Source organism: Trichomonas vaginalis, chromosome IV (genome assembly GCF_026262505.1).
Source record: "Trichomonas vaginalis G3 chromosome IV, whole genome shotgun sequence".
Classification (NCBI taxonomy): Eukaryota; Parabasalia; order Trichomonadida; family Trichomonadidae; genus Trichomonas; species Trichomonas vaginalis.
Window position 1 is genome coordinate 5,050,280 of NC_067206.1, and position 23,248 is coordinate 5,073,527.

Below are 23,248 nucleotides of genomic sequence, written 5' to 3' on the forward strand. Positions count from 1 at the left end.
TTTTTTATTTTATTTAATAGTTACCGTTGGAAAACCGTTCCATCTCAAATATTGAATGAACTATAAACGTTTTTTGTTTTCTATATATACTTTTTTGTCCAACGGTAAAACTTTTTACACAACGGTTTTTGAGAGTCGTCGCTGTTGACTTTTTTGTAGAGCACTCAAAATAGTATAACTTTGTCCGGACAAGTAAGGGTCTATCGTCGCTACAGGAAAAGTTACGGGCGTTCCAAGGAAGTATACTTTGAGAAGCCTTTCCCCCTTATAGAATGAGATAGGACGGTTATTTTACAAAACCGACAACACTTTGACCGAGTAGTTTTTTGTGCTGAACAAAAAGTGTCATATAAACATCTGTCAAAAACCGCTTTTTAACTTCACTTAAAATGCCACGTAAGCTACGTAAGAATATACGTAAGAGGAAGAGAGCATTGAAACATCCAATAGTAAGACTAACACCACAACAACAGTTGCAACAACAAATGCTGAATGACCCCACTATGTTGCAACAAATGTCAAGCAATCCTATGCTTTTAAACCGAGTTGTTGGTGCACAGAGTGGAGGTTTAAGAGCGGCACTTTTAGCGAAAATGGCAGGCTATGGTGGAGCTGCAGACGGAACAGCCTATAACCCTCAAAGTCAAATGAATTTGAGTTCACTCAAAAATCAAATAACAGATGTCAAAAAGTCAAACATAGACATACAGAAGCAAATAAGTGAAAACGAAAAGAAACTAGAATATGACAGACACACAAAGAAACTAAATGAGTTAAACGTAGAGAAAAAGAAGAAAGAAGAACAACTGAAAGAACTAAGTACAGAGGAATATGCAAAAAAAGTGTCAGAAAAAGCAGCAGAAGTAGCAAAAATGGAACAAGATGTCATAAATTTGAAAAACCATACTACTCGATATAAAGTACTGAAAGATGAAGAGATAAAACAAAAAGCCCTGAAGACATATATGGATAGCGATGAGTATAAAAAGGAAGTTGAAGCAAATGTAAAGGCAGAAAAACTTTTACAGTTGCAAAACCAAACCGTACAGTATGAAAACTTAGCACAAGAAAGTAAAAAATAACGACGCAGCCATGCAAAAGGCAATGAAAAGCGCAGAATATATAAAAGCTAACAATGACTGGTTAGATGCCCAAGCCAACGCTAAAGCAGCCCAACTTATAGGGTCAATAAGGACAAAAATACAAGCGGATGAAGACAGTTCAAATGAAGCTTTAATGAATGCTGACTTTAAGAACGCCTTCGAAGCTCTTCATAGTAAGGTGAAACTAGTGAACGACTTCTCATCTGGAAAGAAACTGAAGTCTGAAGGTTTCGACAAAGAGTTAAAAGAAGTAGCACAAAATATGACGAAAATAACAGATGCAGCAACGAGACAGGCAGTTCAAAGTGCCTATGACGCCGTTAGAGCAACTGTTGTGGAAAGTCAAGAAAAAGAGTTACAACAGACCAAAACAGACCTAGTAAATGCTTTCTTAAAAACGAAAAGTCAGGTAGGACATTATGCTGCAGATGGAACATATGTGCCAGCTGGTGGAACTTATATACCACCAAACCCTCCAAGAGAAGCACCTGCACCAGGACTACCTAAAACATTTACATCGTCACATGGACACAGACACAGGCATGCACCAAAACCAACACAACAACCACCTCCACAACCAGCACAACAACCAACAGTTCAAAACCCTGCACAACAACCACCTCCACAACCAGCACAGCAACCACAAACAGAGCAAGGACATAAAAGAAGTAGAGAACAAGGAAACCAAGAATTCTTAAAAATGCTTAAAGAAGAGTGTGGTTTCCCAGATACTGTTGACTTTAGTGACAGATATAAAGAAGCTATTGGAAAGTTCAAGGATGGAAATACTGACCCGAACCTATTTAGCTTTATGGCTCAGCACCAAAACGGATATAATCTCAAACCTGGAAAATACAAGCTCGCTAAGGGATATGATTTAATAGCATATCATCCAAATGACATGGATGAATTTACTCCGAGATATTTGATGTCAGAGCTAAATGACAATTCAACTTTCGTCATGAAACGCGTAAAAAATAGAGACGGAACGAAAGAACAAAAGCTTATGAATGCGGATGACGTAGATAGGGAAATTGTTGAAAACGGTCTCGGAATATATGAAATGCCAGCAGATGAGGTACAAGAAACTCCACAGGAAGAAGTTCAGATACAACCAGACATGGAAGAAATAGTTCAGCAACAACAGCTAGAAGAGCCTGAAGGAAACGAACAAGTCCTTCCTTTGGAAACTAACTTCACAGAACTAGATGAAGATTTGGAACAGCCGAAAAATCTTGACCCTCAACAAGAGCATGAGGTGAATATGGAATCTTTCAAGAGTCTAAGAAAGATTCGGCTGACATAGTAGAAGAATATCGAAAAATGTTTGCCGACATACAAAAGACTCCAACACCAGATGAAAATATTCAGCATAGAATGAAAGTACTGAAAAAAAATGTACACAAATACAACAAACCCTTTTTACTTACGAGCATTTAACGTTCAATCTTCGGATGAACTCGGTGAAAATAAAAAGGTTAAATTTCAAGAAAACATATAGAAATGAAACATTGTTTAAAGTTCATTCAGAACCTAACCAAGATGGAAACAAACCTACTTTTGTTTCTGCAGACGATGGAACTACAATGAGATGGGGTCATAAAGCTAACCCGGATAGGTGGTTCATAAACTTACAACCACAATTCCAAGAAGTTGTAGACGCAATGGAAGTCAATGGTGAACAAGATATAGCTGGTATTTTAAGCGCGGCTTTAATGCCATTGAAAGATATGAAACATGCAGATATTTTGGACCAGTATGAAATGAACATGGCTGATGGAAATATAACACCTGACGTTCTAGAACATTTATCTCAAAGAACTACACAGAACCATAAAGATGGTATATTTGGTGAAGAGTTTAGAAAGAAAGTTAGGGAGAGAGAAGGAAGAGAACCTATTGTACATGACCTTGCAAACGAAAGTTTAAAAAATGTCATAAAAACTTACTTTGCAGACGATGAATCGAGAAGGGATGAATATTTAAGAAAACTCAAATGGACAGTACCAAATGAAATGTTAGTATTGAAAAACATGTTCCTTGACAAAATAAAACCAACTACAGAAATAAACGACGCAAGACTGAAAGATTGGGTAAAAGCTTTCCCATTCACAAAAGATATAGTTGGTAACATGGAAAGAAAACCAGAATGGCTACAAAAAACATATATTTGGAAACGAGCTTATTCCATATGGACAGGCACTGTTTGAAGCGCTTGAACCGGAAACTCAGGAAAGAGTCATGCAAACAATACGCGAAGACTCAAATACAGACTATGACAAACTCTTTCTAGGATATAGGTTACCTGAGATGGGCGACCAGAGCCAAAAGGCAAAAAGGACATGGGAAATTTGCAACATACTAGATGAACATAATGCAAAGATGCAACAACTTCAAGCAGAGGGCAATGAAGGAAAAAGAAGAGTTAAAAACTCAGTCAGGAAGAAAGTAAAGCTTGGTCGGAGTGGGTTCTATTATGACATATAAATCCAACTATTCTATATTTTTACTCATATGAAATGTACGCCGCTCAGAATATAACGCCAACAGTTTGGATGCCATGAATGGAAATGTTTCCGAATGGTATAAACGAATGCGACAATGCCATTAGAAGGTCAGAAATAGTTCCTGGAACTTACGAATATACAACTGCTGTTTCTTATGGAAACGTAGGTGAGTTTGGAGAAGGTTCTTCAACAACAGTAGATATTGCTTGCGACAGGTTTCATATTATTTCTATTGACAACTCATTCTTATACGTGGAACAAGACATTGAAATAAAACCTTCTGCCAAGTTGTCTGACAAGAAAGGTTGCAATGGAATTTTCTATGTCGGATACCAATATGCTCCAGAAGTTTTCATGGGATATAAGATATATTCTAACTCTGACTTAGTTCAAACAGTAACTGGGCAAACTATGAATGGTTCGCTTTGAGAAACTCAGTACAACCACAAGCTAGAGAACAAACAGACCAGTATGCAACTATTGAGAAAATAAGAAGACTTGACCCTAACGTTCCAGGAGTTTATGTTAACCTTTCTGGTTCAGATGGAACTGCTGCCACTAAAGTAAAACTGAAACTTAGAGTTCCTTTGTCATCTTTCCTCATCTTCAGGTTTTTAAGATACTTGCCAAACTGGGCAGGAAAAATTTCTATCGAACTTACTCCAAGCAAAAATAACTTAGTCATTGCACCAACACAAGACCCATTCACTATTACAGAAGTAGTGGAACAAATAAAATGTCATTCGCCGACTTTTGCAAAGACAAAGTTGACTTAGACTTTGGTTTCTCAACCTCAACACTGAAGTAAACTATTATTTCAATGCTGCTGGAACTGCTTGGGACCCAGTTAAGTTCACATGCGAAAAAGTTTGAATGCAGATAATAGAAAGCAGACTTGCAGTCTATATGTTGGACCCAGATATTTCAAATGCTTTAGCTGCCAAATATATTGCAGTTCCACTTATGTTCCCTATACACCAAATATCTGTCAAAGACTTTGCAGGTGAAGTTGGAAACCAAAGTGCTGACCCAGGTGCAAGAACAGATATTGCTTTAACAACTGCAATGAAACATGCAGATACTATGTTTGTACTGTTCAGACGAACTATAAATGACTATTCTTGTTTCTACAACCCTGGTATTAAATATCATATAAACATAGATGGCAAATATTATCCAAGAGAAGAATATTCTACAGTTTGAGGATATGAGGTCATACAACTTGACATTAGATGCTATGAACTTTAACAACAACTTCACAACAACCATTAACCCTGAAATGCAAAGTTCTATTATGCCATATGTGAAAGTATGGACCCATACAGGAGGTCAAAAAACTCAATATACAAATGGAGACCGTTCAAACTTTTGGCTTGGCATTCCATTTTGCTGACTCAGAAGACTTTATGGGTGGTATTTTCAACTGTTGGTACTGTACAAATACAATATACTGGTGACAGAGACGGTCCAGATGAACTGAGAGCAAAGAAGTTTACAAAACCAATAGCACTTTTCACGGAAGATGCTCTTTTGAAGATTCGTTCGATGAAACCTGCTGGGGCTCCTCAGATTGGCATAACGACAGCTTCCATCGAGCAGATTTTGGCAGCAGGTCAGTAAGTTGTTCTTGAACTGACTTCTCTCCGTCAAATATTGACAGTACGCCAGTTTTGACATAATATTGTATTATAAACTTACCTTTAGAAATATCGGTCAGTTTTGTTGTTATATTTTTGTCTGCTTCAAGAACTTTCACCATTCTCGTTATACCAACTTTCTTTGCTTTATGAAAATATTTTGGTTCAGCAAGACTGCTATTCTATAACATTTTCCATTGTTTGTGTAAAGAACTACTCTGTCAATGAACTTGTATTGTTTGTGGTGTAAACTTTGTTTTGCTTCAATTCGAAGAGATACTCAAATACGTCCATCTTTTTATTCTAAGTAAAAATGTCATTTCCGAAAAATAGAAGCGTAAGTGTTTCAAAAGGTTTAATGGCGGTGGCAGATGTGAAGTTAAATTCACCAACTCAAACAAACAGTCAAAGTTGTTGTGTCAATGTCAAAGAAAGAGATGTTGAAGTGGGGAAACCATACGAAGACGAAAATGGTATAACAATAGTTCCTGTAAAAGAACAACCAACATATCCTGAAGTTAGCAGAGACTTAAGTTCTGTTGCAGATATTCGAAACGACTACCAACAACTGAAAGACAAACTTAAAACTCAGGAGAAGATTTGTCAAGCTTTAGGTATAATGTTAAACTTGGTCGAACACAACCCTGTAAAAGTGAACTCATATGTCATTGCACCTCATGAAGTTTTGAAAGAACTATTGAAACTTTTGACAGAGGCAGACGATATAAACATCAAAGAAATAGAACCCGACATTGCTTGCTGTGGTGTTTCATATAATGTCATTGACAAGATATACGTTATGAAAGGAGGTGAAACGTTGAACTTAAAGTATAGTTTCCCAGACGTCATAAAAATATTGACGACCACAACATTTCATTAAAATTTATTTGCTAAGTAAATGGCAGAAGACACAATGGTTTATACTATTACGACAAAAACCGCCGAGTCATATAATTCTATAACAACAAACTTACAAAGTCCTCAAGGACGATATTGTAAACTAACCTTAAACACAATGACGACTAAAGCCTGTTTTGCTCTTTTGACACCAGAAGACTTTATTGTTGTGAATGGTAAAAAATACTCCTTTGAAGATACTTACTCAGATATACCACCAACAGGTTTTGTTGACTTATTTAATACTTTAAGGACGGGTGTAACATGTGCTGCAACTAGAGCAGGTTTCATTATGTTTGGATGTCCGACTGAGTTTACTATAAACGATATGAGCTATAATACAAAACTTATTTCTGGTTTTTACTACCAACAGTTTTCCTATAACAGGAAAAGGTGTCATACAAGGAATGTCTATTCCATTGACATTAAGCACACCTATTTTATATATTGTTTCAAACTTAGGTTCAAAGTGTTATTCGAATGTCGACAGAGAAACTACTATGACCAAAAGATACTTATGCGTATAAACAATACTTTCTCTGCTGGTTTGCCTATTTTCATTCGAATGCAGAATTTTCAACCTTAGTGAACTCAAACACTTTGGCAAGTATAACGTTGACATTAGTTGACGCAAACTTTGTTCCTGTAAAACTTTTATGTCCTATGTATTTGTCAATGACGGCAGAAAGTTTCGAATTGGAAGATGCAACTGGTGAAAGTATTGTATTACAAGAACAACTTCAACAACAAATAGCTCAAGAACAACAAATGCAACAAATGCAACAACAAAGTCAAGAATAAAAAAAATATTTTTTTTATTTTTATAAAAATGTACAGAATAGATGTTTCAGATTTTTATGACTTCCAAGCATTCAGAAATATGTGTCCATTTAGAGACTATAACAAAGCAGTCGAGAATTTGAAACGTTTAGTCATTTATGTCGACTCTGCCCCAGAATGTTATGTCATGAAGAATGGGATGTTGTCTTTAACAAACCAAGAGCACAATAAGTGTCTGAACAAGAATGTAGACAGAAACTTAAGAAAATAAAAGTTGTACAAGTTGGAATGAAGATGTTAGATGCTTGGGATATCTTATTGTCAAAGTTAGAAGATTTTTCAGTTCGAGGTATAAGTTTTATACACCTTCTCCAAACTTCTATTCTATCTTCACTGGATATAAATATGAACAAGTAGAATGGAAAGAAAATATTATAGAAAGCTTGGTTAGACCATGTCAAAGAAATTATATGCAATGGAAACGAAAGAGTCTATGAGTATATCTTATGTTGGTTTGCAAACATCTTACAACATCCAAGTGCTAAAAATGAAAACTGCTCTCATCATAATTGGAAAACAAGGAACAGGTAAGAATACTTTCTTTACAGATATTTTGTGCAAACTGTTAGAGGCTATTCGAATCCGAATATGACAAACTTAGAAACATCTGCGGTAAATTTAACTCTTCAATTGAGAATATGAAACTTATAGTTTGCAATGAACTTCAAAGTATAGATACATACAAAAGTTTTGAACTCAGATGCTTTGAAGAGTCTTATAACAGACAAAGTTGGATTGTTGAAAGAAAGTATAAGACCAAGAGTTTGTGAAAATGTTGCAAACTTCATTATGGTTTCAAACAATACGTTTCCGATGAAGTTAGAAAGTTCTGACAGAAGATATGTAGTTGTCAGAACGTCAGATTCTCATATGCAAGATACAGAAATTTTGACGACTTAGCAGAAACTTTGACATCTGACTTTTACAACACTTGTTCTCATACTTTATGACATTAGATATTTCTAAGTTCAATCCAAGACAAATTCCACATACCGAAGAAAGACAAACATTGTTAGAAGCAAACAAGAGTGTATATGAACTGTTTATAGATGAGACTAACTTTGTGTCATTAGATGAAAGGTCTTTATATGATGAATATAAACAATATTGTCAAGAGTATGGTTATATGGCAGCTTCTAAAACGTACATTCTTGGCAAATGTCAAAAATCTTTTAGATGTTCAGAATGGTGTATATACAAAGAAAAATTTTTCTGAGTAATTTAAAAAAAAATATTTTTTTATCCGATAGAAAAGATGACGAAATTCATCTCAGTAAATAAGTACATGACAGAGTCAAAGATAAGTTAGCCCATTCGCATATTTGAATGTTTACTTCTACAATTTTGAAAAGTCTACATTTGACAAAATTTGGAACATTGCACAGTTAAGTTTGCTGTTGTTAGAAAAAATGGTGCAACTTTTGAAGACTTATACATTGACGGTATGTTGACAGTCAAAGAAAATTTTGACAGAAAGTTCTCAAAACTCGAAGAAGGTAAAAGCATACAAACTTGTTATACCTTTATGAACCAAAGAAAGCAGACGACTATGAATATTATGAGTCTAAGATAGTTGAAGTTCAGGTAATTGGGTAAAAAGATTTTAGAGTCTAAGCCAGTGTTTGCTCCTAAAGAGGAAGAGAACATTGACATTGACCCAGAAATGTTCTAAAAATAAAATTTTATTTTTTACATGTCAAATTTCTTTTTCTCTGGAACTGTTCAGGTTCTTTCTTCTCTTCTTCTACTTTCTTTTCTTCTACTTTCTTTTCTTTCTTTTCTCCTTCTTCTTCTTCTCTGGTGGAGTTATGTCAAATTTGGCGCAACCATATTTATGTAAAAGTTCTTTGTCCTTTAATAGCTCATTATTCTGTTTTCTATTTCATCTTCAAGAACAGCGCATGTGTCTTCTTTGCATTCTAAGAACTTTTGTTGGACTTCATCTTTCCAATCGGCGTCATCTCTGTCAACAAGTCTGTCATTGACAAACTTAAAGACTTCTCTGCCTAATGTTTTATGGTTCTTGTCATATTCCAGAAACAGAACTTTAGAAAAATTCACCTTTCTTGTTTACACTATGTAAGATTTTATGGTCGACAGAAGTTTTAGAGTCAAAAAGCTTGTCTCGAATATAGATAGCGAAATCACTAGACATTTTCTAAAAGATAAAAATTTTAATTTTTCTAAAAATATGTTAGAAAAAAAGTTTGCTGACATTGACAAGAAATTTGAGAATGTTTTGAAGAAGAACAAGAGGAAGTTAGAAAATGCTCAGATAAAACCTATACATGACAAGTTCTTATTTGCTCAGAATGGTATAACAGGTCTAATTGCACCACCTGGGTCGGGTAAGACTTTCACTTATCTTAAAATGGCTGCACAACAACAAGAACTAGATGAGAAGAACCCATTCTATGAGTTAGTTGTCATTTGTAGTACTTCTGGTCAATTCGTTCAAAGATATTATAAAGAAGTCTAAGTTAGTATGTATAAAGGATACTGAGTTGTTAGATTGGATAAAGGAGTACCAAAGAAGAGTTTTGAAGTATAATGCTATAAATGAGTATATAAATTCTAAGTTTAAAGACCCAAATGAGGAAATGCAGAGAATATTAGAGAAGAAACACTTCAGAAACAAACAGAAAGAGATAGAATACATTTCGAAGAAATTGCAATCTTACGATTGGAAGACATACCCTCATAGATGTCTTCTTACTTAGATGACTTTGCTTCTCATCCTTTGTTAAAGAACAGAGAACAAGACATGTGTCGAATTCTTAAGAAGCTCAGACACTTTAACATCTCAGTCGTAATATGTGTACAGACAGCAAAGAGTTTAAGTAAGGATGTTAAAAGAATACTTACTGATATATTACTTTTCCCTGGATTGTCCGAAGACGATTTCATGGAACTTATGAAAGAGTCCATGGCAGGTAAGTTTGACAACATGAACTATGGGAGAAGTACAAAGTCAACAAGACCCTCATACTTCTTTCAGAATTCATATCTACGCAAACAAAGTTCAAATTGTAAAAAGTCAAGCTTGAAAAATAAAGAGTTTTGGCGACCAGGGTTTTTTCACTACTCGCTGTTCTTCACTGTTTTCATGAGTTTTATGCAAGACCGAAAAAAGTCTGTCTAGAGAAATTTCACTGTTTTCATAGAGTTTTGGCGACTACGTTTTTTTACTTACTCGCTGTTCTTCACTGTTTTCAGAAAAAAGTATGTCTCGCTGTGCTTCGCTCAAAATAAAAAAAATATTTTATAAAAAACTAACTTTATTTTTTCTATCTTAAGGAAATTCATGATTTTTGTTGCTGAATTCAATAAAAATAATGTTTATGTTAGAATGTTAGATCTAACATGTTTTCTAACATGTTTTCTAACATGGTCTAAAACATACAAAACTCATGAAATTTCATACGGAATTCAATAAAAATAATGTTTATGTTAGAATGTTAGATCTAACATGTTTTCTAACATGTTTTCTAACATAACTATTTACAAGCGTTTTACATGGTATATGTTGCGATGGTTCATGACTCTAAACAATTTCGTAGCTTCTATTTCTTCTTTTAGTACATCGAATGTTTTAACGATACCGAAAGTTTCTTTATACTTCTTCTTGACGTCAGATAGAAGGAAATCGTCAGCAGTTGGATAGTTTTTGTTCAGAAATTCTAACATGTCCATTTTATTTTCTGCTGGCTTTTCTGCTTCTTTCTTTAAGTCTGCATAGTCGTTTCTCATTCTTTCTATCTCTTTGACGGAGTAGTTATATTTCCTCATTGCTGCTTTACATTTTGAAACATTGCGGGTTCATTTTTGCGTTATATTCTGAAACCTTACCTGCTAAAACAACCAAGGCGTCAATGGTTTTCTTCATCTCGAACATAGCGGGTTTTATTTGTTCGTTCCATACCTTACCCCTACTATCTTTATCTCTTATTTCCCAAACACATTTTGCAACTAACGAAACAAAGTTGTCGTAGGTCTTAAATTCTTCGGATTTGTAAAGGTCAGAGATGTTCTTATTATACCATGTCGCAATCTTTGTCCATAACCTTATGGTTGCAATGAAAAACCAAGGAATTCATAATTTACCTTTCGTATGAACTTCTTTATTTCTACTGAGTCAGTTGCTTTGACTTCTATTTCGTCAAATTCGGGAATGGTTAGTTTTTGTTGTTGGATTTCAGGCAATTTGGGTAAATGGTCAATAATGTCCTGCATTTCATAAAGATACTGTTCATTTGTTTCATTCTGTGCGGTACAGTCTAAATTACTTGTTAACAATTCCTGCTTTATCTTCTGGATTTTTGTTTCGAAAGTATATGAAGAAGGAATGAAGTTTTTCATCTCTACTAACATAGATGTTGGATTCATAACTAACGAGTTTGGTGCTGTAGTTGTTTGAACTGTTGTTGTGCCGATTGTTGAAATCATGTCTTTTATACAAAATAAAAAAAATAAATAAAATAAAAAATAAAACTAATTTTATTTTTTATTTCGGGAAAATTCATGAAAATTCAAGAGTTTTAGACCATGTTAGAAAACGTGTTAGAAAACATGTTAGATCTAACATTCTAACATAAATTATATTTTTGGTGTAAATTTCATGAAAATTCAAGAGTTTTAGACCATGTTAGAAAACGTGTTAGAAAACATGTTAGATCTAACATTCTAACATAAATTATATTTTTGCTGAATTCAGCAACAAAATTCAAATTGTAAAAAGTCAAGCTTGAAAAATGTAAGTGTTTAGTCTTAGTAAGATGGTAGCTTCTTAAAGCAAATACCATTGCTGAGTTTTATGTACGTGAAGAGAAGTACAATGAATTCAATTACGAGTACAATTGCAATGACAACTAAGGCAACTATTTTTGTCTTTTGCCAGCAAGGGTACTTCTTCTCTTCCAATGGTTCGGCAGAACTATACTCACTCATGAGAAATGCCAAAACGGTTTAATAGAAAAAGTGTCATTTTTTTCATGTCCGAAGACTCGAAGGTGCAACACTTCCAAAATACCGACGAACTCAGAAGAGCAGCATGGCAGTATCTTCTTGACAACTTCTTTGAGTTCTCCAGGCACACCTTGGAAAATGCTGAAGAACTCCGACATAGAGAATTTGGAGAAATTGCACTCCAATACTACATTGACAAACAAAGGGTAAACAAAGGGTAAAATAAGACTAAAAACTTAACGTTTAAAAAGTGACATTTTTATGAGCTCCGAGTCACCGAGAAAACTTGGTCAGATGTTAGCAGCTTACTTCCCTGAGGAGGATGGAAGCGTTACATACGTAAGGTTCAAAAACAACGAACCTGGAATTGCGTACCAAATTCGCAATTACATGACCGTGGAAGAGTACGAAAGGTTCCTACAAGAGAAACCAGCTCTAAACAACTCAGAAAAGAAAGAATAAAAAGTTTAACTCGTAATTGTTTATTTTTTTACTTGTATGGGCAAGCTGCAAGAATGAAGTCGACTATCTCAGTCTTTGTCTTGACGAGCTGGACGGCTCTTGCGAGTACGTCTGTTTTGCGGTCTCCAGCTGGTGTCTGACCTTCGTAATTGCGCATGTTCTTGAGAGCTCCAACTGTAAATGGTTGTAGGATGAAGAGTCTCTCAGACTGCTTGAGGTAGTCTTCACGGTCACGAACCGAATCTGTGGTACGAGTCGAATCGGTCGATTTGAGGGAAGAGACTGAAAGCCTGTCGTCTTCCATAGGGGCTGTGGCATACTCTTTGCGTAAGCGGTTCAGACCTTCTTCGAAGTCTTGGTCTCTCTTCGATTGAGATTGAGATTGCTGGAACAACCAAGGGTTGGGGAAGTAAGGCATAGGCTGAGGAGGAGGGTAGTTCGGGAAGCCTTGTGGTGGGTAGTAACCTTGAGGTGGAAATTGGTAGTAACCTTGAGGTGGAAATTGGTAGTAACCTTGAGGTGGAAATTGGTAGTAATTTGGTGGAGGGACTTGCTGAGGAGACTGTTGTGGCGCTGGGGCTGTCGGTTCTTCTGGTTTGGGAATCGGCTCGGTTGGTGGGACGTCGGACATTCGTTTGTGTCCTGTCGGAAGGAAGAACTTTTTCTGTCGGAAGGAAGAACTTTTTCTGTCGGACATTCGTTTGTGTCCTGTCGGAAGGAAGAACTTTTTCTGTCGGAAGGAAGAACTTTTTCTGTCGGACATTCGTTTGTGTCCTGTCGGAAGGAAGAACTTTTTCTGTCGGAAGGAAGAACTTTTTCTGTCGGAAGGAAAAACTTTTTCTGAAGTTCGACGAAAAAGTTCTCAATTTTCGAAAATTTGAATGGTTTACGGACGGACAACTGGAAAATATTTTCCGGACAACTGGAAGAGTTCTTCCTGTCGTCGGGGAAAATTTTTCCCTTTGTCCGGAAAATATTTTCCTGTCGGATGGAAGAACTTGGAATGCAAGAAGGATTTGACGAGGCAATTTACCTAATTGAAATTAACAACTGCGTAAAAGACTACTTGCGCAAGGTCATGAAGCCCAAGGTCAAGTACACCACTATTTCTGGAAGGGCTACACTTCAGCTCGAGACTTCGACTGGAATTCCAATTCAAATACCAGATGGGACAGCCTACGATGGCATAAAGGACGCCAAAAGAGAAGCTCTTGTTAAGTTCTTTGCAAAGCGCCCATGGATAAAAATACCAAACAAGGAGAACCCCCTACCCCATATGAAATTGGCAATTCAGTCTCTCCTTCACTTCTCGGGTCAGCCGTTCTTCATAACCTGTGAAGGCGACATCCAACCAGTTCAGTTCAAACCTTAACGTTTAGAGTAAAAACATTTTTTTCATTTTTTGAATGAAGCAAGTTAAATTCGTCCCACACCAATCTCAATGGACCGATGAAGAGTTTCAAGCTATAGTTGAAGGTGTTGAGAACGACATAGACGGCGAACTTGAAGGAGCTCAAATCACAATTGCAACCAAAATTGCAGAAGTCAAGGAACAGATAGCTCCACTTAAAGCTACCAAAGCTACTCTTGACCTCATGGATACTTACCGTTTAGAAGTAAAGAGTGGAATAAGACAATTAAAATTAAAACTTCTAAACTACGAAGCTATACTCCAAAAGTTAGCAGAAATGAGAAGACTTTACCAGAGCTACTTACATGTAAGAGACTTACCTTCAAGCAGTCCGACCAAAGATGAATTTTCTGACATTGTCCCAATTTTGTCCGAAAGTCAGCTCAGATGTTTTGAACTGCTCCCAACATATCCAGAATATGAACGTTTGCCTGAACTCTTCCGCAATCTCAAAAAACGTTTTTTGGTTCTCATGTTCCAAACTTTTATCGGAAGAGACAACAAACGTTCAGAAGAAGAACAAGATATTATTTTAAACTTGTTGTATGACTTAACCGTCATAACAAGCTTTTTGAAGTAAAACCGCCATTCTCAAACCACTTCATTTTTTCGATGTCCGAACAAGCACCGAAGCCGAACACAATGGCAGATGTCCTTTCAATGTTGCCAGACAAGCGCCCAGTTCAAATTCAAATTTTGAATTTGAAAGCTCATCTGACAAACACCGTTAAGACTCTCCAAAGTAGTCTTATGGAAGAGATGAAGGGACTTAAAGGTGAGTTCCTCATGAACCAAGCTTCCAATGAGAAAGTCCTGAATGATTTGACGGAAACCTTGCGCATTTACGCGAGAGAGAACCGAGACCTTGCCAGACTCATCTACCGTTTCTTCGAAGAGATAGATGCCATCTGGAAGGTACTCGGAAAGGACAGAACCTCCAACACCGTAATTCGTGAGCACCAAATTGAAGAAGGAATTTTCGAGGAAGAAGAGGAACACGAAGAAGAAGAGGAAGAAGAAGAAAACACGAAGAAAAGGAAGTTTGGGCAACCCTTGTTGCCGATGACAGTTATGAAATTTCCCAACCCTACCCATACAAAATCCGCAACAAGGAGACCGGCAAGGTTCTTACCCCAGTCCTCAACAACTTGGGACACTTGAACCTTACCTTCGGAATCGCGGTTCAATCTCCATGGGCAAGCTTTCGCAATTCAATGGGTTCCAAATCCAAACAAGAAGACGAAGGTCAGACACATTGACGGTGACAAGCTCAACAATCGTAAGGAGAACCTCGAGTGGTTCTAAGAGTAAAAAAATTTTATTTTTAGGGGGAAACCCCAAGTAAATTTAGGTGTTTATTTGGATAAGTATGTGAAATTAAGGTCAATTTGCAAAATTAGTTCCCGACCTTTGAATTGGACTCTTTCGTCATCCCAGTTGCGTAGGAGGTCGTCCCAGAGGAGTTGGTAGATTTGCCAATCCAAGGACGATTTGTCCTCCCAGGCATTGAGGATGTACTGCTCGTAGAGTCTCATGACCTCTCCCTTGCACCAGACACCCTCTTCCTTGGAACGTAAGGCTTCTTCGAAGTGCTCGAATGCGATTGGCTGCGTGACCATCCGAAATGACACTTTTTGTCCGTTTGGTCAATGTTTGTGTCTCGTGCCATAGTCGACGAAAATACAGACAAACAGGTTATATATGAGTTTGAGACCAAGAATGGTGTAACTCGACCTGTCCGATTCAAAGACTCCGAGGGCGACCATGAAATTAAACGGAAATTAGCTAGGAAGGAATATAAAATGGACTGGTTGCCACCACCTCCACCTCCACCACCTTTACCTGTTCCTCAAGTAAATAAGCCTTTCCCGTTCCCAAGAATTCCCACATTTTAATTCAAATTCGAATAAAAATTTTTTATTTCATGCAATGTTTTATTTCTGTGCCGTCTTCAAGTATACCCCAGTACTTACGTTTGGAGAGGACATGAACTTCGGAAAATACCTTATCTAGCTTAAAACAGCCCATCTTCTCACCGACTAAACCCATTTCAATGAGTTTGTTGTATCCTTCTTCGTTCGTCATGAGTGCGTCAATGTTCTCATAGTAAACCTTCACTTTGGATTTAACCTCGGAGAAGAATTTGTTGTAGTTGTCAAGGACTGCCTTTGCGAACTGAGGGTAAGACCAATGTTCGACAATAGGTTTTAATGTGGTTACTAAGCCACTTTGACCTTGAGTGAATTCGTACTTCAAAACAAAGGGGGAGAACCTTTCAACAAAGTTGTCGACCTTCTCATAGTGTTTACTCTTCATCTTTTGAGGTTTCTTAATGGAATATCCCCATGTCGAATTCATAAGCAATTTGAGTGTCATTGCAAGTTTGGGGTTTGAAGCTTTCCTAATATCATACAGTTGTTGTATGACTTTTCCAACTGTATAGTTCCTTCCCGGGAACTCACCATCTTCGTTTGGAATTCCAGTCGGAATATATTGGACGAACCTCATGTACGCAGCGTTAAGGTCGACATAGTATATTTTTTCGTATGAGTCGAACTTGTCACAACCAATCGGACCAGTTCGTGGAAATTCAAGTGAGTCTCTTATCTTCTGAGAAACTTCTCCTGTTATCTCATAAACATCGTCGAAGCAACCTGTTTCATATAAAACCTTCTGACCTAACTCAGAAGCTCTCCAATACAATTTGACGTCAATTGGATGTCTCAATGGAAGTTTGTTTATAGCATCTTGAAGTTCTTGCAACCTCATTGGAAGTTCTTCTGGTTCAGGTTGGTATCCGAACAATCCAACTCCTTTTGGAACTGTGTACTTCTTTTGTGCTATAACTTTGTCTGGAACAACTTTTGGTCTTGCTAACAGTGAAAAGTTTGTTTCGTCTTTTGGTACAAAAGTTTCTGTCAGCTTGTCATCTGGAATTGGTTCCAACAAACCTTTCTCGAAAAGAATGTTAACAGCTCTGACAATGTTGCACTTGCCTTTTCCGAACAATGGGTTTGTAAGACTTTCGTTCAACATGAAGTGGTTGTGGACAATTACAATCTTCAACCATGGTAAGTCTTTGTCAACAACATAGTCGTCATGTGAAGAACCTTTAGCTGTAGGTATGTTAACGCGGATATTGACATTTGCCAACGGTGCAATTTTTGACAATTGCCCTCTGAGAATGTACCTTGTTTTCACACATGACTCAAGATACTTCATCTTCTCTTCTGTAACAAGACCAGAGTTCCTGAGACATGTAAGAATACAAGGTTCATTGACAATTGTTTCAATTGAATTGTAAATTCCATACCTTGTCAAGTCAATGTCAGACTTATTTCTGAACGGGAAGTATCCAGCATGTTGTCTGACTGCTTGAGGGTTGGGTTGATACCATTCGAACTTCACGCTTGCAATTCCTTCAATTGCATTCAAAATATCTGAGTCGGAGTCAAACATTTGTTCTCTCTTTGTAGTCTTGAAAGCGTCAAGAAGTTGTGCGGCTGTTGTGACATTGCCATGCGCATAGTATATATGACCGTCCAAATCTGTTATAGTTAGTCTGAGATTGTATCCTTTCTTATTTCCGTCTTGTATAGCAGCAAGTACACCCATGAAGCCTTCTTTGTTCTTTCCTTCGTCAAAGTTTACTGTAAAGGTTCGACCAGATGTAATTTGACTTCTAACTTCACGATACTTTTCATATGCATATCTTGTTCTTTCCATGGGAGCATGTGTGTCTTCACCTTTTCCTTTTTTCCTTCTCAAAGGATGCAATTGTTCGTCATGTTTCCAGTAGAATCTGGCAAAGCCGTCGTGTCCTTCAACTTGAGGTTCACTAACATCGAAAGGCATGTCCATAAGACGTTCTTCTTCTAACCTCTCTAGTCTGTTTGGATAATTGGCGCGCGCTGTTTCTAAGTCCATTTCGTAGCGAAGACCAGACAATTTGTCATAGACTTTTATGGGTCTTCCCTTCCTATATTTAAACTTCTTCGAAACTCTCCAACCATATCTTTGCAACTCTGCTTTTATTCTAGCAGATTTTCTATCCATTCTATACGGAGGCATTTTTATAAAAATAAAAAAATATATTTTTTCTTTACTTTACATAACCTCCCGCTGCCATAAGCCTTTGACGCCAACCCATACCAGCTAATGAAGGTTGGCTTGGTTTAGTTTCCAAACTAAACTTTGGTTTTGGTTTATCTTCAGTTTTTGGTTTTTCTTCTTCTATTGGTTTTTCGTCACTTTTCGGTTCTTCTGGCTTTACCTCACTTGCAGGTATGGTTGTGTCGTCAACTCTCATAAAATATCATATGCCATTTGTTTTTGTTTTCCTTTCAACTTTTTGTGTTTGTTGTAAAGTTTAGAATATTTGACTCTAAGTCAATGAGATGTTCTATAATGAACGTCAGTAAAACTTTTCCATCTGTTGTCTCATAAAACTCCTTCAGACTTCAATATTTTATTTGTGAGAGTTGTTTTTTTTTGAGATACTAGCCGTTCCATTTCTATGAAAAGTGACTTTGTAGTTAGGGTTTGTATTTCCAGACCTGGCACTTTCTATTATTGAATTTTTCTCTTCATCTGTAAGTTCTTTGACAGGTTTTGACAATGGTTCTGAACTTTTTGTTTGTGGTGTCAAATCTACCGTTTCAACTTCTTCGGTCATTTTCATCTCAGTAAAAAATTTTAGTTTTCAACTGGTTGTTTAGGTTTTTTAAGTCGGTCTAAAACTTCCTGAGGTATAGGAAGAACTTGACAAACACGTTGTGTAACTGCTGGAAGCCGACAAATCCATCTTGAACCCATTTGTCTCAATGCTGTATTGTTCATTTCATCTCAGTAAAAAACTTTACATTCCCCACGTTTGAGGCGGTTGAGGTTGGTTGTTGTTTACCCACTGTTGTGCATGGTTATATCCTCTGTTAAAGAATCTTTCACCTTGGTCCATATAGTGCCCTGCTTGGTTATAGTAGTCATTTGCTTTGTATATAGTAGTTTCCTGCTTGTCTTCCTACATTGTCCATCCATCCTTGAACTTTTTCCTCTTGTTTCAGGATTTGGAATAAGATTTGCTGCATCTCGTGCTACATCCCAACCTTTCTGTACAGTTTGTATAATAGGTTGTGCTTTCTCTTTAAGTATACCTAATGTACTCAAAATCTTCCTTCCAACTCCAAATACACCTCTGGCTATTGTTCCCACTGCGGGCAAAAATCTGGATGCAACTCCTGCTAATGCGCCAAATAAACCCTTTCTTATAGGGTAAAAAATGACGAATCCGAACAAGGACCCCTATGTTTCTAAGGCAACAAAAAAAGCACTCATGATAAAAATCTTTAGTTCAACACCAAATGCTTGGTTTATGGATATCTTGGAAAACATTCCGAGTATAGAGAAGATGGACCACCATTGGCTAATATTTGTCGGTCAAAAACACAAGATACTGTGAAGCCATACCATTATACGTCCAAAAATATTTTAGATGTGAAAACTGCTTTGACAATATTCGTTGACAAATACCATCCAACAAAACTGACATCTGACTGTGAAAGTTCTTTCAAATCAGACGATATTAAAAACTATCTGCGTTCAAAAAATGTAAACCAATATTTCATTGTCGACCAAAAACCATTCTGCTCTTGGTGTCATTGACGGTTGTATAAAAATGTTAAGAGACTTAAACCAACCACAAGGTGGTGAAGCAAATGAAATGTCATATGACGACAAGTATAGACACTTCTCCATGGCAAAGATGAGACAAGTTTTAAATATTTACAATAGCCGTAAAACAAAAAGGTTGGGAAACCACTCCCCCGAAGAAATGAAAAAACAACCCTGACTTAGAGAAAGACTATATATTTAATAATTTAGTCAAAAGAGACAAACAAGAAAGAATGCCGGGCTTCAAACTTCAGAAAGGTGACAAAGTAAAAATAGAAATACCTAACGCGACCCATATGAAAATACTATTGACTATGACAACAATGGAACCGACAGGTACTCACATTCGTGTTCGTAAAAATAGAAGAAAGTATACAAGAGAATATTATGAAGTTTTAGGCAAACATGGCAAAATGTACACACTGCAAGCAGAAGATAAAACTACTATTGTCAGACCTCGTTTCAAACTTGTCAAAGTTCAAGGTGGTATACTTTCAAAGACAGTTCCTAACAAATATAAGACAACTCCTGACGAATATGCTAAAGAAGTTGAAAATGACGACTAAGCAATTCTATACCATGCGTAAACTGTCATGTAAGGTGGCATATATTCTTTACTTTGTCCCGTTGTTTTGCGTATATCCTGAAACGAAATGTGTATGGTTTCCTTCTCCCTGCGTGTCATCCAGTAACAATTTATAGCAAACTTAACGTCGTCTTTAACATCATATCCTTTACCTTTTGTCATTCCTGACCAATCCCAATATCTATGCTTATGCCAACCTGCTTGAGATGTACTTAAATCTATGTAGTGACTGTGTGCAGGTAAATTTTCACCTGAAATCGTTTTACTTCCACCTGTTTCCTTTGAAGAGTTTGCACAATACAAAAAACCTGTCGACTATTTGTTCCCATGCACCAACACCAAAACATTACTTGAGGACCTCTTGCTTCCATAGATGTATAAATAGAACCTACTGGGTTCATTAAATCAAACATATGAGACATTATAGGATTGTCTCTTTTGAACTTAAAATATAGTGCAACTATTTCAGGTTTCTTCTGGTTTGTGTCAGAATATTTTTTATAATATAATCTTATGTTTTCAGGGTAGGTAAAATCTTGACTATAAGATTTATTTCTGTCATCTTCATAATAGTATACTATTCTCGTTTTTCTATTGCATTATATCTTTTATATCTATAAAAATCTAAATATAATGTTAGCTTTTGTTCATCTACATGTGGTGTTCTGTTGTCATCTCCATAGTCATAATAATATGGTGCTGGAGCTGGGTCAGGCAATGTCATATCTGCCATTTCATAAACTCTTAAATATTTCTTTTGTTCGTCTCCATATAAGTTTAAGTAGCAGTTGTTGTCTAATGGAACTTTAACTTGTGTACCATCGTTCTTTTTATAGCTTACATACATTTCATTGTTATTTTTCGGAATGAGTTTATACCGTGTACCATTTTCTAAGGACTGTACCAACTGCCATCTAAAATATTTGTTTTCTTCATTGACAGAAAAGTCACCAACAATAGTTTCAATATTTTTTGTTCCAACTAAACTTTGGTATATTTCATTGACATATGTTTTATCTGCTTTCTTTTCAAGGCTAACGTTTAAGTCTGTTATTTCAGAAGATGTATGTGTATGTCCAACGTCACTTTTCCTGTTTAAGGTTTCTTGTAAGTTTGTAATATTTGCAATGGTATGTGTATGGTCCAACGTCACTTTTACTGTTTAAGGTTTCTTGTAAGTTTGTAATAATTTGCAATAAGGTATGTGTATGTCCAACGGCACTTTTACTGTTTAAGGTTTCTTGTAAGTCTGTTATTTCAGATATAGAATGGTGTATGAGTCTTTTTAGAATATTCGTTTTCAGCTCTTGTCACTTCACTTGACATTTTATTGTCAACATATGTTTTGTCTGCTAGTTCAGGATGAGTATGTTCTTTGTTGCATAAGCATTGTTAGCTCTTTCTTCTTCTTTTGCTATTGCATCGTCTACATATTCTTTGTCAGCTTTGTTGCCAACATCTGCTTTCAAAAGAAGTTCATCTATAGGTTTCTCGTTTAAAGTTCGTTTTGTTGGATTTATAAACAGTATGGTTCTTGTTGTCTTGAAACAGAAACTCATCTGTCATTGGGTTTAATGTCAGTTTTAAGCTTCCTTCTTTCAATGACTCAGATATCTTAGAATAGTTTGAAAGTTTGTTGTGTTCTTATTTAGAGCTTGCATAATGAGTTGTCGGTTGTGTTGTATTCTCTCATGGAAGCAATATCTTTCGACATTTTTATTCTAGATAAAATATGCTTCCAATAGAAAAAGAAAATTCAAGAGTTGCTACAACTAAACCATTAGATGAACTTTTTACTAATGTCGGTCAAAAGTTTGAGACAGAGACCGTAAAGCATGAAGGCTATCGTTTTGACTACCCATTAAGATGGTTAAGAGACCCATCTGTCACAAAAGCTATTGGCTTTCGTAGAATGGAAGTTTGTGTCTGTAGAAGATAAAAGTTTTCCATTTATTGTAAGGTTTCATATAGATTATATATCTGAAGGGAAACGAAAAAATGTGGGAAGAAATTGAGCTAATACAAGTTGACCTTTCATCTTCTCTACAGGACTGCGTTAAAAAATATAGAAGATAAAATAAATTCATGTTATGCAAAATATGCTGATGAATATGCAAATACCGAGAGCACACTTTATGTGAGAATTGTATATGACAAACAAAAATTCACAAGTGTCATTTCAAATCTACGAAGACAATCCAAAGAAAGACGAACAAATATATACAGAATTCACTGCAATGTCATGGTATTATTTGCAAAGAATGTTAAATCAGAAAGTCGAACTTCCTTTAGCAAATATTTACAGTCGATATGCAAGAGATGAACCATATTTATTTAAAGATGTTTTCGACCCAGCTGCTATTATTGTTCATGCTTCATTTTCTGGCGCCCAAAACTCTTTCTTATGCTTGGCAAATGACTTTTACGAAAAACCTACAAAGCTATATGAACCACCAAGTGGAAGTATTTCAGACTTTCAAGTATGGTTTACTACAGATGGAAGAAAAAGAATAATTCCATTATACCATGCGTTTTACTTAGACTTAGTTTCATATACAACTACTATCGAACGGTAAAAATAATTTTTAATACGGTGAGGTGTTGGATTTGGTTGCCAACTAGACTGTGGTGCAGGTTCAGGCTGTTGTATAACAGGAGCTTGTTTCTGGTTCAGGGTCTTTAGGTATAATACCAACGAACTGACCTACTCTTTTACCAATATTTTGACACCGTTCCATACTCCTCTTCCGACAGATTTTATTCCATTCCATATACCTCTTCCAACATTTCGAAAGAAGTTTCCTATCTTACTGAAGAAACCCATTTTACTATATGTAAAAATCTAATGTCCGCCTAGTCTCTTACGTTTCCTGTTGAGTTCCATAGCATTCTTTAACTGGAGCTCATACATTCTGTTTCTCCTCTGGTAGAAAACACTATTCTGGGTCAACTCCTGTGTTCGCGTCATCTGCATAAAGTGTTTATATCCCACTCAGGGTTTGTATAAAACTCTCTTCCATCTCATATGTGCATACATGGTGGCAAACCTAACGCAGCGTCATTTGACATGGCAGTTTGCATTTGTACATCTGTTGGCACTTGACCATAGTTTGCCATTGCAGTTTGTATTCTAACTTCATTTGGAATATTCTCTGGGTTTGGTTGTCCAG

At 36.3% G+C, this 23,248-nt stretch overlaps 10 protein-coding genes and 6 pseudogenes across 16 annotated transcripts, besides 1 other annotated feature; 9 read left to right on the top strand and 7 right to left on the bottom strand.

Moving 5' to 3' along the window:
• Positions 1–23,248: part of a mobile genetic element that runs on past both edges of the window.
• On the top strand, positions 390–1,142 carry TVAGG3_0032960 (annotated as a pseudogene). Its single transcript has one exon. A coding segment is annotated over exon 1 (753 nt).
• TVAGG3_0032970 lies at positions 1,339–2,865 on the top strand (annotated as a pseudogene). Its single transcript has one exon. A coding segment is annotated over exon 1 (1,527 nt).
• On the bottom strand, positions 8,674–9,139 carry TVAGG3_0032980 (annotated as a pseudogene). The gene has a single exon. A coding segment is annotated over exon 1 (466 nt).
• TVAGG3_0032990 (P-loop containing nucleoside triphosphate hydrolases family) lies at positions 9,176–9,463 on the top strand (the record flags this gene model as incomplete). The annotated part of the gene is made up of 1 exon (XM_051220492.1): positions 9,176–9,463. The coding sequence occupies one exon, from the start codon at positions 9,176–9,178 to the stop codon at positions 9,461–9,463; it is 288 nt and encodes a 95-aa protein (XP_051105478.1).
• TVAGG3_0033000 lies at positions 10,486–11,045 on the bottom strand (annotated as a pseudogene). The gene has a single exon. A coding segment is annotated over exon 1 (560 nt).
• TVAGG3_0033010 (uncharacterized protein) lies at positions 11,976–12,170 on the top strand (the record flags this gene model as incomplete). Its single annotated transcript, XM_051220493.1, has 1 exon — positions 11,976–12,170. One exon carries the CDS (start codon positions 11,976–11,978, stop codon positions 12,168–12,170), a length of 195 nt encoding a protein of 64 aa, XP_051105479.1.
• On the top strand, positions 12,211–12,411 carry TVAGG3_0033020 (uncharacterized protein; the record flags this gene model as incomplete). Its single annotated transcript, XM_051220494.1, has 1 exon — positions 12,211–12,411. The coding sequence occupies one exon, from the start codon at positions 12,211–12,213 to the stop codon at positions 12,409–12,411; it is 201 nt and encodes a 66-aa protein (XP_051105480.1).
• Positions 12,440–13,174, bottom strand: TVAGG3_0033030 (uncharacterized protein; the record flags this gene model as incomplete). The annotated part of the gene is made up of 1 exon (XM_001287659.2): positions 12,440–13,174. One exon carries the CDS (start codon positions 13,172–13,174, stop codon positions 12,440–12,442), a length of 735 nt encoding a protein of 244 aa, XP_001287660.2.
• On the top strand, positions 13,400–13,783 carry TVAGG3_0033040 (uncharacterized protein; the record flags this gene model as incomplete). The annotated part of the gene is made up of 1 exon (XM_051220495.1): positions 13,400–13,783. One exon carries the CDS (start codon positions 13,400–13,402, stop codon positions 13,781–13,783), a length of 384 nt encoding a protein of 127 aa, XP_051105481.1.
• Positions 13,818–14,151, top strand: TVAGG3_0033050 (uncharacterized protein; the record flags this gene model as incomplete). The annotated part of the gene is made up of 1 exon (XM_051220496.1): positions 13,818–14,151. A coding segment is annotated over one exon (334 nt), but the record flags the coding sequence as incomplete, so codon positions are not given.
• Positions 14,750–15,127, top strand: TVAGG3_0033060 (annotated as a pseudogene). Its single transcript has one exon. A coding segment is annotated over exon 1 (378 nt).
• Positions 15,178–15,441, bottom strand: TVAGG3_0033070 (uncharacterized protein; the record flags this gene model as incomplete). Its single annotated transcript, XM_051220497.1, has 1 exon — positions 15,178–15,441. One exon carries the CDS (start codon positions 15,439–15,441, stop codon positions 15,178–15,180), a length of 264 nt encoding a protein of 87 aa, XP_051105483.1.
• Positions 15,472–15,717, top strand: TVAGG3_0033080 (uncharacterized protein; the record flags this gene model as incomplete). Its single annotated transcript, XM_001329031.1, has 1 exon — positions 15,472–15,717. The coding sequence occupies one exon, from the start codon at positions 15,472–15,474 to the stop codon at positions 15,715–15,717; it is 246 nt and encodes an 81-aa protein (XP_001329066.1).
• On the bottom strand, positions 15,740–16,768 carry TVAGG3_0033090 (DNA/RNA polymerases family; the record flags this gene model as incomplete). Its single annotated transcript, XM_051220498.1, has 1 exon — positions 15,740–16,768. One exon carries the CDS (start codon positions 16,766–16,768, stop codon positions 15,740–15,742), a length of 1,029 nt encoding a protein of 342 aa, XP_051105484.1.
• Positions 17,600–17,893, bottom strand: TVAGG3_0033100 (uncharacterized protein; the record flags this gene model as incomplete). Its single annotated transcript, XM_051220499.1, has 1 exon — positions 17,600–17,893. A coding segment is annotated over one exon (294 nt), but the record flags the coding sequence as incomplete, so codon positions are not given.
• Positions 17,925–18,497, bottom strand: TVAGG3_0033110 (annotated as a pseudogene). The gene has a single exon. A coding segment is annotated over exon 1 (573 nt).